This window comes from Salmo salar, chromosome 06 (assembly GCF_965601325.2).
Source record: "Salmo salar chromosome 06, fSalSal1, whole genome shotgun sequence".
In the NCBI taxonomy this organism is placed as follows: Eukaryota; Metazoa; Chordata; class Actinopteri; order Salmoniformes; family Salmonidae; genus Salmo; species Salmo salar.
In genome coordinates, this window is record NC_138296.1 from 53,988,324 (window position 1) to 54,001,100 (window position 12,777).

At 42.5% G+C, this 12,777-nt stretch overlaps 1 protein-coding gene across 2 annotated transcripts in view; it reads left to right on the forward strand.

Annotated features, from left to right (window-relative positions):
- The window catches only part of LOC106607581 (acyl-CoA:lysophosphatidylglycerol acyltransferase 1), a 104,290-nt gene that overhangs the window by 32,416 nt on the left and 59,097 nt on the right, over window positions 1-12,777 (forward strand). For both annotated transcript variants that reach the window (XM_045720686.2, XM_045720687.2), the window contains exon 3: window positions 8,420-8,538. In XM_045720686.2, coding sequence (XP_045576642.1) covers window positions 8,420-8,538 — 119 coding nt within the window. The remainder of the gene's footprint in view (window positions 1-8,419; window positions 8,539-12,777) is intronic.

Sequence of the window (12,777 nt, forward strand, 5' to 3'; positions counted from 1 at the left end):
CTTTTAGTGAGTTTGGTACACATCCAGTGGATAGAGAGCTGTTTATTATGTTAAACATAGGCGGGCCAAGCACAGGAAGCAGCTTTTTCAGTAGTTTAGTTGGAATAGGGTCCCGTATGCAGCTTGAAGGTTTAGAGGCCATGATTATTTTCATCATTGTGTCGAGATATAGTACTAAAACACTTGAGCGTCTCCCTTGATCCTAGGTCCTGGTAGAGTTGGTGCAGACTCAGGACAACTGAGCTTTGGAGGAATACGCAGATTTAAAGAGGAGTCTGTAATTTGCTTTCTAATGATCATGATCTTTTCCTCGTGATCTTTTCCTCAATAAAGTTCATTAATTTATCACTGATGAAGTGACTGCCATCCTCTCTTGGGAAATGCTGCTTTTTAGTTAGCTTTGCGACAGTATCAAAAATACATTTCGGATTGTTCTTATTTTCCTCAATTAAGCTGGAAAACTAGGATGATCCAGCAGCAGTGAGAGCTCTTCGATACTGCACGGTACTGTCTTTCCAAGCTAGTCGGAAGACTTCCAGTTTGGTGTAGCGCCATTTCCGTTTCAATTTTTTTGGATGCTTGCTTCAGAGCTCGGGTGTTTTCTGTATACCAGGGAGCTAGTTTCTTATGACAAATGTTTTTAGGGGTGCGACTGCATCTAGGGTATTGCGCAAGGTTAAATTGAGTTCCTCAGTTAGGTGGTTAACTGATTTTTGTACTCTGACGTCCTTGGGTAGGTGGAGGGAGTCTGGAAGAGCATCTAGGAGTCTTTGGGTTGTCCGAGAATTTATAGCACAACTTTTGATTTTCCTTGGTTGGGGTCTGAGCAGATTATTTGTTGCTATTGCAAATGTAATAGAATGGTGGTCCGATAGTCCAGGATTATGAGGAAAAACATTAAGATCCACAACATTTATTCCATGGGACAAAACTAGGTCCAGAGTATGACTGTGGCAGTGAGTAGTTCCGGAGACATGTTGGACAAAACCCACTGAGTCGATGATGGCGCCGAAAGCCTTTTGGAGTGGGTCTGTGGACTTTTCCATGTGAATATTAAAGTCACCAAAAATGTGTATATTATCTGCCATGACTACAAGGTCCGATAGGAACTCAGTGAGGAACGCTGTATATGGCCCAGGAGGCCTGTAAACAGTAGCTATAAAAAGTGATTGAGTAGTCTGCATAGATTTCATGACTAGAAGCTCAAAAAACTAAAATGTATTATTTTTTTTTTGCTATCGTAAATGTTAGCAACACCTCCGCCTTTGCGGGATGCGCGGGGGATATGGTCACTAGTGTGACCAGGAGGTGAGGCCTCATTTAACACAGTAAATTCATCAGGCTTAAGCCATGTTTCAGTCAGGTCAATCATATCAAGATAATGACCAGTGATTAGTTAATTGACTATAACTGCCTTGCAAGTGAGGGATCTAACATTAAGTAGCCCTATTTTGAGATGTGACGTATCACAATCTCTTTCAATAATGGCAGGAATGGAGGAGGTATTTATTCTAGTGATATTGCTAAGGCGAACACCGCCATGTTTAGTTTTGCCCAACCTAGGTCGAGGCACAGACACGGTCTCAATGGGGATAGCTGAGCTGGCTACACTGACTGTGCTAGTGGCAGACTCCACTAAGCTGGCAGGCTGGCTAACAGCCTGCTGCCTGGCCTGCACCCTATCTCATTGTGGAGCTAGGGGAGTTAGAGCCCTGTCTGTTCGTAGATAAGATGAGAGCACCCCTCCAGCTAGGATGGAGTCCGTCATTCCTTAACAGGCCAGGTTTGGTCCTGTTTATGGGTGAGTCCCAGAAAGAGGGCCAATTATCTACAAATTATATATTTTGGGAGGGGCAGAAAACAGTTTTCAACCAGCGATTGAGTTGAGACTCTGCTGTAGAGCTCATCACTCTCCTGAACTGGGAGGAGGCCAGAGACAATTACTCGATGCCGACACATCTTTCTAGCTGATTTACACGCTGAAGCTATGTTGCGCTTAGTGACCTCTGACTGTTTCATCCAAACATCGTTGGTGCCGACATGGATAACAATATCCCTATACTCTCTACACTCACCAGTTTTAGCTTTAGCCAGCACCATCTTCAGATTAGCCTTAACGTCGGTAGCCCTGCCCCCTGGTAAACAGTGAATGATCGCTGGATTATTCGTTTTAAGTCTAATACTGTGGGTAATGGAGTCGCCAATGACTAGGGTTTTCAATTTGTCAGAGCTTATCGTGGGAGGCTTTGGTGTCTCAGACCCCGTAACGGGAGGAGGAGAGACCAGAGAAGGCTCGGCCTCAGACTCCGACCTGCTGTTTAATGGGGAGAACCGGTTGAAAGTTTCTGTCGGCTGAATGAGCGACACCAGTTGAGCATTCCTGCAGCATTTCCTTCCAGAAGGAATTTTCCGGCTGCGGGGACTGTGCGAGGGGATTTATACTCCTACCTGTACCTACTGGTGGCACAGATGCTGTTTCATACTTTCCTACACTTAAATTACCCCAGCCTAACGATTGCGTCTGAAGCTGGGCTTGCAGCACAGCTATCCTTGCCATAAGGCGATCGTTGTCCTGTATATTATGAGTACAGCAATTAGAATGCATCATGTTAATGTTACTACTTAGCTTCGGCTGGTGGAAGTCCTGACGAACCACGTCCGGGGGTAAAAAAATGGAATGAAAAAAGTCGAGCGAGGGGAAAAAATATAAACGTAATTAAAAAGTAAAAAACGTAAAGTTGTCAGGTAGCAAAGTAAGGTTAGCAACAAACCGCACAGCAGCACGTAAACAAGTCTACAAGTTGTGACCGGAAATGACGTTCCAAATGCAAAATCAGGCCCTCGAGGACTGGAATTGCCCAGCCGTGGTCCAAACACACCAAGACAGTCGTGAAGGATGGTCAGTTTTACGAGGGTATGTTTGGCAGCATGAGTGAAGGATGCTTTGTTGCGAAATAGGAAGCCAATTCTAGATTTAACTTTGGATTGGAGATGTTTGATGTGAGTTTGGAAGGAGAGTTTACAGTCTAACCAGACACCTAGGTATTTGTAGTTGTCCACATATTCTAAGTCAGAACCGTCCAGAGTAGTGATGCTGGACAGGCGGGCAGGTGCAGGCAGTGATCGGTTGAAGAGCATGCATTTAGTTTTACTTGTATTTAAGAGCAGTTGGAGGCCACGGAAGGAGAGTTGTATGGCAATGAAGCTCGTCTGTTCTGAAAGCGCTGCAAAATCTGGACCCCTACAAATCAGCCGGGCTAGACAATCTGGACCATTTCTCTTTCTAAAATGATCTGCTGAAATTGTTGCAACCCCTATTACTAGCCTGTTCAACCTCTCTTTCGTGTCGTCTGAGATTCCCAAAGATTGGAAAGCAGCTGCTGTCATCCCCCTCTTCAAAGGAGGGGACACTCTTGACCCAAACTGCTACAGACCTATATCTATCCTACCCTGCCTTTCTAAGGTCTTCGAAAGCCAAGTCAACAAACAGATTACCGACCATTTCGAATCCCACCGCACCTTCTCCGCTATGCAATCTGGTTTCCGAGCTGGTCATGGGTGCACCTCAGCCACGCCCAAGGTCCTAAACGATATCGTAACCGCCATCGATAAGAAACAATACTGTGCTGCCGTATTCATTGACCTGGCCAAAGCCTTCGACTCTGTCAATCACCAGATCCTCATCGGCAGACTCAATAGCCTTGGTTTCTGAAATGATTGCCTCGCCTGGTTCACCAACTACTTCTCTGATAGAGTTCAGTGTGTCAGATCGGAGGGCCTGTTGTCAGGACCTCTGGCAGTCTCTATGGGGGTGCCACAGGGTTCATTTCTTGGGCCAACTCTTTTCTCTGTATACATCAATGACATCTTGCTGCTGGTGAGTCTCTGATCCACCTCTACGCAGACGACACCATTCTGTATACTTCTGACCCTTCTTTGGACACTGTGTTAACTACCCTCCAGACGAGCTTCAATGCCATGCAACTCTCCTTCCGTGGCCTCCAACTGTTTTACTTCATGTGTAACTCTGTGTTGTTGTTTGTTGTCGAACTGCTTTGCTTTATCTTGGCCAGGTCGCAATTGTAAATGAGAACTTGTTCTCAACTTGCCTACCTGGTTAAATAAAGGTGAAATAAAAATAAATAAAAAACTGCATTGTTTGGTTAATGGCTTGTAAGAAAGCATTTCACTTGTATTCGGCGCATGTGACAATTTAAAGTTTGATTTGTTTTGAAAAGTACCAATGTTCTAGCCTTGAATCCAAGTCAGACCAGATCTAAATCAAATTTTAGTTGCCACATGCTTTGTAAACAACAGGTGTAGACTAACAGTGAAATGCTTAGTTATGGGTCCTTTTCCAACAATGCAGAGTTAAAGAATAAAATATAAATAGTGACACGAGGAATAAATACACAGTGAATAACAATGATGAGTAAAAATAACATGACTATATAGAGGGAGTTCCAGTACCGAGTTGATGTGCAGGGGTGCTAGGTAATTGAGGTAGTTAAGTAGGGTTGTCACAATAACAGTATCACGATACTCCAAGGTATTGTGGCAAGGAAGACAGTAGCAGCAGTGTATGTGGTGTGTGGTGTCAGTATGTAGTGTGTGTTGGTGTTTAAGTAAGTGTGAGTGTGTGGGTAGAGTCCAGTGTGTGCATAGTAAGTGCAGGAGAGTTAGTGCAAAAAAGGGTCAATGCAGATAGTCCGGGTAGCCATTTGATTAGCTATTTATCAGTTTTGTTTAGCTGTCATGGCTTGGGGGTAGAAGCGGTTCAGGGTTCTGTTGGTTCCAGACTTAGTGCACTGGTACTGTTTGCTGTGCAGTAGCAGAGAGAACAGTCTATCGCTTGGGTGGCTGGAGTCTTTGACAATTTTTTTGACCTTCCTCTGACACCGCCTGGTATAGAGGTCCTGGATGGCTGAACAAAACTGATAAATAGCTAATCAAATGGCTACACGGACTATCTCCTTTTTTGCACTAACTCTCCTGCACTTACTATGCACATACACTGGACTCTACTTCACACACACACACACACACACACACACACACACACACACACACACACACACACACACGATCCAAAAATAGCTATTCCTTGTTAAACAAAGCCACAGTGTGCCTGAGAGGGCAATAACCCCTCTATGTTGTACTCTCACGAGAGAGAACTCACAACCATAACACAAGATAGGAAAGCAACTAGACCCTAAAATGGACCCGTAGTGCCCTATTGACAGTTCTACAGCTGCACCATTGAGAGCATCTTGACTGGCTGCATCACCGCTTGGTACGGCAAGTTCTACAGCTGCACCATTGATAGCATCTTGAGTGGCTCCATCACCGCTTGGTACGGCATCTGCAAGGCACCGGACCGTAAGGTGCTGCAGAGGGTGGTGAGTACAGCCCAGCTGTAGAACATTTGAGGTCCGCTGGATCCATGGCCAAGTGAGACATGGGTGCCGCCTCGCGGAGATGGAAACTTAAAAGTCTGAGCCTTTTGGGTAGAACACTTGGGTAAATCCTCTGTGGAAATGTGGAATGAGTCAGCAAGACTCTCCCAGGACCATGGGGATTCCACTTACAATCTTCCTTTCATTTGTCCAACTCTGGCTTTAGCTCTATAGTGAAACCCCAACAGTCTCTCCAGGTCTCCAGCGGGGTAGCTCTACTGTTAAATACGCACTGTCGTCCAAGTGAGTTAAATTACAAAAGAAGCTCGTCCATTTGTTATGTGGGAGGCCCGTTGTTGTCGTCGCCCCCATGTTAGTACAAAGTTAGTTTCCTTCTTTGTGGCAACTCCTGTGTTTTAGTGTCAATAAGGCGCTACGGGCGGCACGGTTAATGAAGGAGTCTGTTTGGCCATCTATTGAATAGGGGGTGCCAATGTAAATCAGCCAGAAGAGAATGGAGCCCAAGAGATCTGCTTTAAGGAGCTGAGATGCTAAAGATTAGCCCATGTCCATTTTGAAACCGAAGTGGCATGGTGTTTTAAGGCATGTTGCTTAATGGCTTATTTTAAGGCGACACTTTCTCTTCAAGACCAGTATAGAATATGCTAAATGTCAAGAGTCCTTTTTAGGGTCTAGTTGCTTTCCTATCGCGTGTCATGGTTGTGAGTTCTCTCTCGTGAGAGCACAACATAGAGGGGTTATTGCCCTTTCAGGCACACTGTGGCTTTGTTTAACAAGGAATAGCTATTTTCAGATCATGTAAATACACACAGTCCACTTTCATGAGAACTTTTCCCACCTTGAGAAGACAACTCTGATCTAACTTGTTCCAAAATGTAGGCCTAAAAGTTGTAATTTGCCATTAGAAGTTGATGTTTAATCATGTTTACGGCCACTTTAATAATGTTTACATACTGCTTTACTCATCTCACATACATACATACATACATACATACATACATACATACATACAGTGAGGGGAAAAAAGTATTTGATCCCCTGCTGATTTTGTACGTTTGCCCACTGACAAAGAAATGATCAGTCTATAATTTTAATGGTAGGTTTTTTTGAACAGTGAGAGACAGAATAACAACAAAAAAATCCAGAAAAACGCATGTCAAAAAATGTTATAAATTGATTTGCATTTTAATGAGGGAAATAAGTATTTGACCCCCTCTAAATCAGAAAGATTTCTGGCTCCCAGGTGTCTTTTATACAGGTAATGAGCTGAGATTTGGAGCACACTCTTAAAGGGAATGCTCCTAATCTCAGCTTGTTACCTGTATAAAAGACGCCTGTCCACAGAAGCAATCAATCAATCAGATTCCAAACTCTCCACAATGGCCAAGACCAAAGAGCTCTCCAAGGATGTCAGAGACAAGATTGTAGACCTACACAAGGCTGGAATGGGCTACAAGACCATCGCCAAGCAGCTTGGTGAGAAGGTGACAACAGTTGGTGCGATTATTCGCAAATGGAAGAAACGCAAAAGAACTGTCAATCTCCCTCGGCCTGGGGCTCCATGCAAGATCTCACCTTGTGGAGTTGCAATGATCATGAGAACGGTGAGGAATCGGCCCAGAACTACACGGGAGTATCTTGTCAATTATCTCAAGGCAGCTGGGACCATAGTCACCAAGAAAACAATTGGTAACACACTACACCGTGAAGGACTGAAATCCTGCAGCACCCGCAAGGTCCCCCTGCTCAAGAAAGCACATATACATGCCCGTCTGAAATTTGCCGATGAACATCTGAATAATTCAGAGGACAACTGGGTAAAAGTGTTGTGGTCAGATGAGACCAAAATGGAGCTCTTTGGCATCAACTCAACTCGCCGTGTTTGGAGGAGGAGGAATGCTGCCTATGACCCCAAGAACACCATCCCCACCGTTAAGCACGGAGGTGGAAACATTATGCTTTGGGGGTGTTTTTCTGCTAAGGGGACAGGACAACTTCACCGCATCAAAGGGACGATGGACGGGGCCATGTACCGTCAAATCTTGGGTGAGAACCTCCTTCCCTCAACCAGGGCATTGAAAATGGGTATTCCAGCATGACAATGACCCAAAACACATGGCCAAGGCAACAAAGGAGTGGCTCAAGAAGAAGCACATTAAGGTTCTGGAGTGGCCTAGGCAGTCTCCAGACCTTAATCCCATAGAAAATCTGTGGAGAAGATCTGTAAAGAGGAGTGGGACAAAATCCCTCCTGAGATCTGTACAAACCTGGTGGCCAACTACAAGAAACGTCTGACCTCTGTGATTGCCAACAAGTGTTTTGCCACCAAGTACTAAGTCATGTTTTGCAGAGGGGTCAAATACTTATTTCCCTCATTAAAATGCAAATCATTTTTGACATGCGTTTTTCTGGATTTTTTTGGGTTGTTATTCTTTCTCTCACTGTTCAAATAACCCTACCATTAAAATTATAGACTGAACATTTCTTTGTCAGTGGGCAAATGTACAAAATCAGCAGGGGATCAAATACTTTTTTCCCTCACTGTACATACATACATATTAGATTGAGCAATGTAGGAGTGGCATTGACTAAAATACAGTAGAATAGAATACTATATATATACTGTATTCTATTCCACTGTATCTTAGTCGATGCCACTCTGACATTGCTCGATCTAATATGTATACATTTCTTAATTCCGTTATTTTACTTTTAGATTTGAGTGTATTGTTGTGAATTGTTAGATACTACTGCACTGTTGGAGCTAGGGACACAAGCATTTTGCTACACCTGCAATAACATCTGCTAAATATGTGTATGTGACCAATAAAAATTGATTTTAATATGATGGCCTAGCTCGGAATTTTTAGATAATTAGCGCACAATCACTGGTCTTGAATGGCTCAGTTGATGGAGCATGGCGATTGCAAGGCCAGGATTGTGGGTTTGATTCCTAGGGCATATGTTTTGTCCACTAACTCCACTTGTGTTGTCTTGTCCAGTGATGGAATGGGGCGATGACGTAAGGCCCCTTTCTGAAGAGGAAGCCATGGTCATCGTCAACCACCAAGCTACAGGGGACGTGTGCACCCTCATGATGTGCTTGCAGGACAAGGGCACGGTAAGAGACTCCTCCAAAGTTGGCAAATGTAGCCTCCTAGAACAGTGTTTTTTTTTTAAAACCTCTTCTCCAATTTATTGTAGCCCTGAACTAGCTCACTGATTTTACCTAATCAAGGGCTTGATAATTATTTGACAAGTTCAATCAGGCGTTCTAGCTCTAAAATAGTTAGAATACATGGCTGGGGATTCCCGAGGAGAGGGTTTGAAAACCCCTGTCCTCGACTACAAATCAATTCAAGTGAATTCAGGAAGGAAAAAATTGAATTTAAGAGGTAGGCCTATTTCTTTAAACAAATTAAGCAAAATGTCTTGAATTGACTGGTACTGAAATGAATTGAACTCATTTCAACCCACTCAGGGGCACTTGATTAAGATCTGAAATGTGATTGGGTGTCTGGGGATTTCTAGTTTCATGGTCTGGGTGTGATATCATGTTTAATATCCTGCTCAAGGAGAACTGATGGTTGTGTGTGGGTTGGAATGTTTATTAAAGCAGTTACGTCCTCTCATCCTATCTCTTCAATGAAGGTATGCTGAGCCACTGACTGATTATCAGATGAATGATGTTTCTGAAATGACTAGCTAGCCATTGTAGCTGCAGGACCAACTGACTATCTAGTATCCACATCTGGATTATAATTTTTTTTTTGGGGGGGGGGGGTGTAGATGAGCTTCCATCAATGTAAATTGTTTTATTTCAAAGGAAATAATCCCCCAAATGTTGCTATTTTTAAAACAATTTAATCCACCTGAAAAAAACAGAGCAAATAATACAACAAATATTGTGGTTAAACGCAAAAATACTAATTGATAATAAAAAAACACTTTTGAAAAAATATATTATATTTTGTAAATGATATCATAAATAGGACTGGTGGAGTTATGTCACACATGCAGCTAACAAAAATAAATGGAAATGTCTGCTCTTCCCAAATTTCCGACCAACTAATTGCAGCGTTACAGTAAAACAGGAAGAGGAAATTGGAAGGGGGAAAAAGTAGAGAACTTGTCTGTCGGTCCTGCATTTTAAAGACCATTGGTTAAAGAAAATTATTAACCTCTTTGGGCTAGGGGGCAGTATTTTGACGTCCGGATGAAAAACGTGCCTAAAGTAAACTGCCTGTTACTCAGGCCCAGAATATACATGTAATTGGTGGATTTGGTTAGAAAACAGTCTAAAGTTTCTAAAACTGTTAAAATAATGTCTGTGAGTATAACAGAACTGATATGGCAGGCGAAACCCCGAGGACAAACCATTAAAAATATATATTTTCTGCCTACCACTGTTTTCAATGGCTGTCGTGTTTATTATGAGGCGAAATCCTCCCAGATTGCAGTTCCTAGTGCTTCCACTGGATGCCAACAGTCTTTAGAAAGAGTTTGAGGCTTGTTTTTGAAAAAATTAGCTAGAATTTGTAGTTTTTCTAAGTGGCTCCCATTTTGCCTGTAGTGTTTTCATTTGCGTGGATGAGAGTGCGTTCTTTGTTGTTTATCTCCAGTAAAGACAATAACGATTCTCCGTCTTAAATTTTATAGTTTATTTACGTATTAGGGTACCCGAGGTTTGATTATAAACGTTTGACTTGTTTGGAGAAGTTTATTGGTAACGTTTGGGTTTCATTTTGTATGCATTTTGAAGGAGGGAAACCGGTGGATTATTAAATGAAGCGCACCAGCTAAACTGAGTTTTTGCGGATATAAAGAAGAACTTTATCGAACAAAAGGACCATTTGTGATGTAGCTGTGATCTTTTGGAGTGCCAACAGAAGAAGATCTTCAAAGTTAAGGCATTTATTATATCGCTATTTCTGACTTTCGTGGCGCACCTGCCTGGTTGAAAAATGTTTTTCATGCTTTTGTATGCGCGGCGCTGTCCTCAGATAATCGCATGGTGTGCTTTCGCCGTAAAGCCTTTTTGAAATCTGACACAGCGACTGGATTAACAGGAAGTTAAGCTTTATTTTGATGTATGACACTTGTATTTCCATGAATGTTAAATATTTATATTTCTGTCATTTGAATTTCGCGCTCTGCAATTTCACCGGATGTGGTAGAGGTGGGTCGCTAGCGGAACACCTGCGCCAGAAAGGTTAAAATAACATCAAATTGATCAGAAATAGTGTTGACATTGTTAATGTTGTAAATCACTATTGTAAGTGGAAACGGCTGGTTTTTAATGGAATATCTACAGAGGCTCATTATCAGCAACCATCAGTCCTGTGTTCCAATGGAACGTTATGTTAGCTAATCCAAGTTTATAATTTTAACCTGTTAGGGCTAGGGGGCAGCATTGACACGGCTGAATAAAAAACGTACCCGATTTAATCTGGTTACCACTCCTACCCAGTAACTAGAATATGCATATACTTATTACATATGGATAGAAAACACCCTAAAGTTTCTAAAACTGTTTGAATGGTGTCTGTGAGTATAACAGAACTCAAATGGCAGGTCAAAACCTGAGAGATTCCTTTACAGGAAGTGGCCTGTCTGACCATTTCTGGAACTTCTTTCCCATCTCTATCTTTTACTAAGGATCTCTGCTCTAACGTGACACTTCCTACGTCGTCCATAGGCGCTCAGAGCCCGGGAAAAACCTGAATGTCGTCATCCCAGCCCCAGGCTGAAACACATTATCGCCTTTCTCAAGTGGCCGATCAAGGGACTCTGGGCTTAGGCGCGTGACCTGACCACCCCCGTCTTTGTGATTGTTTTTTCCCTCTGTTTGCCGAAAAGGAGATTCCCGGTCGGAATATTATCGCTTTTCTACGAGAAAAATGGCATAAAAATTGATTTTAAACAGCGGTTGACATGCTTCGAAGTACGGTAATGGAATATTTAGAATTTTTTTTGTCACGAATTGCGCCATGCGCGCGACCCTTCTTTACCATTTCGGATAGTGTCTGGAACGCACGAACAAAACGCCGCTATTCGGATATAACGATGGATTATTTTGGACCAAACCAACATTTGTTATTGAAGTAGCAGTCCTGGGAGTGCATTCTGACGAAGACAACAAAAGGTAATCAAACTTTTATAATAGTAAATATGATTATGGTGAGTGCTAAACTTGCCGGGTGTCTAAATAGCTAGCCCGTGATGCCTGGGCTATGTACTTAGAATATTGCAAAATGTGCTTTCACCAAAAAGCTATTTTAAAATCGGACATATCGAGTGCATAGAGGAGGTCTGTATCTATAATTCTTAAAATAATTGTTATGCTTTTTGTGAACGTTTATCGTGAGTAATTTAGTCATTTTATGTTAGCGAATTCCCTGGAAGTTTGCGGGGGGTATGCTAGTTCTGAACGTCACATGCTAATGTAAAAAGCTGGTTTTTGATATAAATATGAACTTGATTGAACAAAACATGCATGTATTGTATAACATAATGTCCTAGGGTTGTCATCTGATGAAGATCATCAAAGGTTAGTGTTGCATTTAGCTGTCTTCTGGGTTTTTGTGACATTATATGCTAGCTTGAAAAATGGGTGTCTGATTATTTCTGGCTTGGTACTCTGCTGACATAATCTAATGTTTTGCTTTCGTTGTAAAGCCTTTTTGAAATCGGACAGTGTGGTTAGATTAACGAGAGTCTTGTCTTTAAATAGCTGTAAAATAGTCATATGTTTGAGAAATTGAAGTAATAGGATTTTTAAGGTTTTGAAAATCGCGCCACAGGCTTCAAGTGGCTGTTGCGTAGGTGGGACGAATTCGTCCCGCCTAGCCCATAGAGGTTAAAAGGCATGTCGATCATTAAAAATCCTTTTGCATTTGTTAGCACAGCTGAAAACTGTTGTACTGATTAAAGAAGCGATAAAACTGGCCTTCTTTAGACTAGTTGAGTATCTGGAGCATCAGCATTTGTGGGTTCGATTACAGGCTCAAAATGGTCAGAAACAAAGCATTTTTTTCTGAAACTCGTCAGTCTATTCTTGTTCTGAGAAATGAAGGCTATTCCATGCGAGAAATTGCCAAGAAACTGAAGATCTCACACAACGCTGGGTACTTCTCCCTTCACAGAACAGTGCAAACTGGCACTAACCAGAATAGAAAGAGTGGGAGGCCCCGGTGCACAACTGAGCAAGAGGACAAGTGCATCAGTGTCTAGTTTGAGAAACAGACGCCTCACAAGTCCTCAACTGGCAGCTTCAGTAAATAGTACCTGCAAAACACTAGTCTCAACGTCAACAGTGAAGAGGCGACTCCGGGATGCTAGCCTTCTAGGCAGAGTTCCT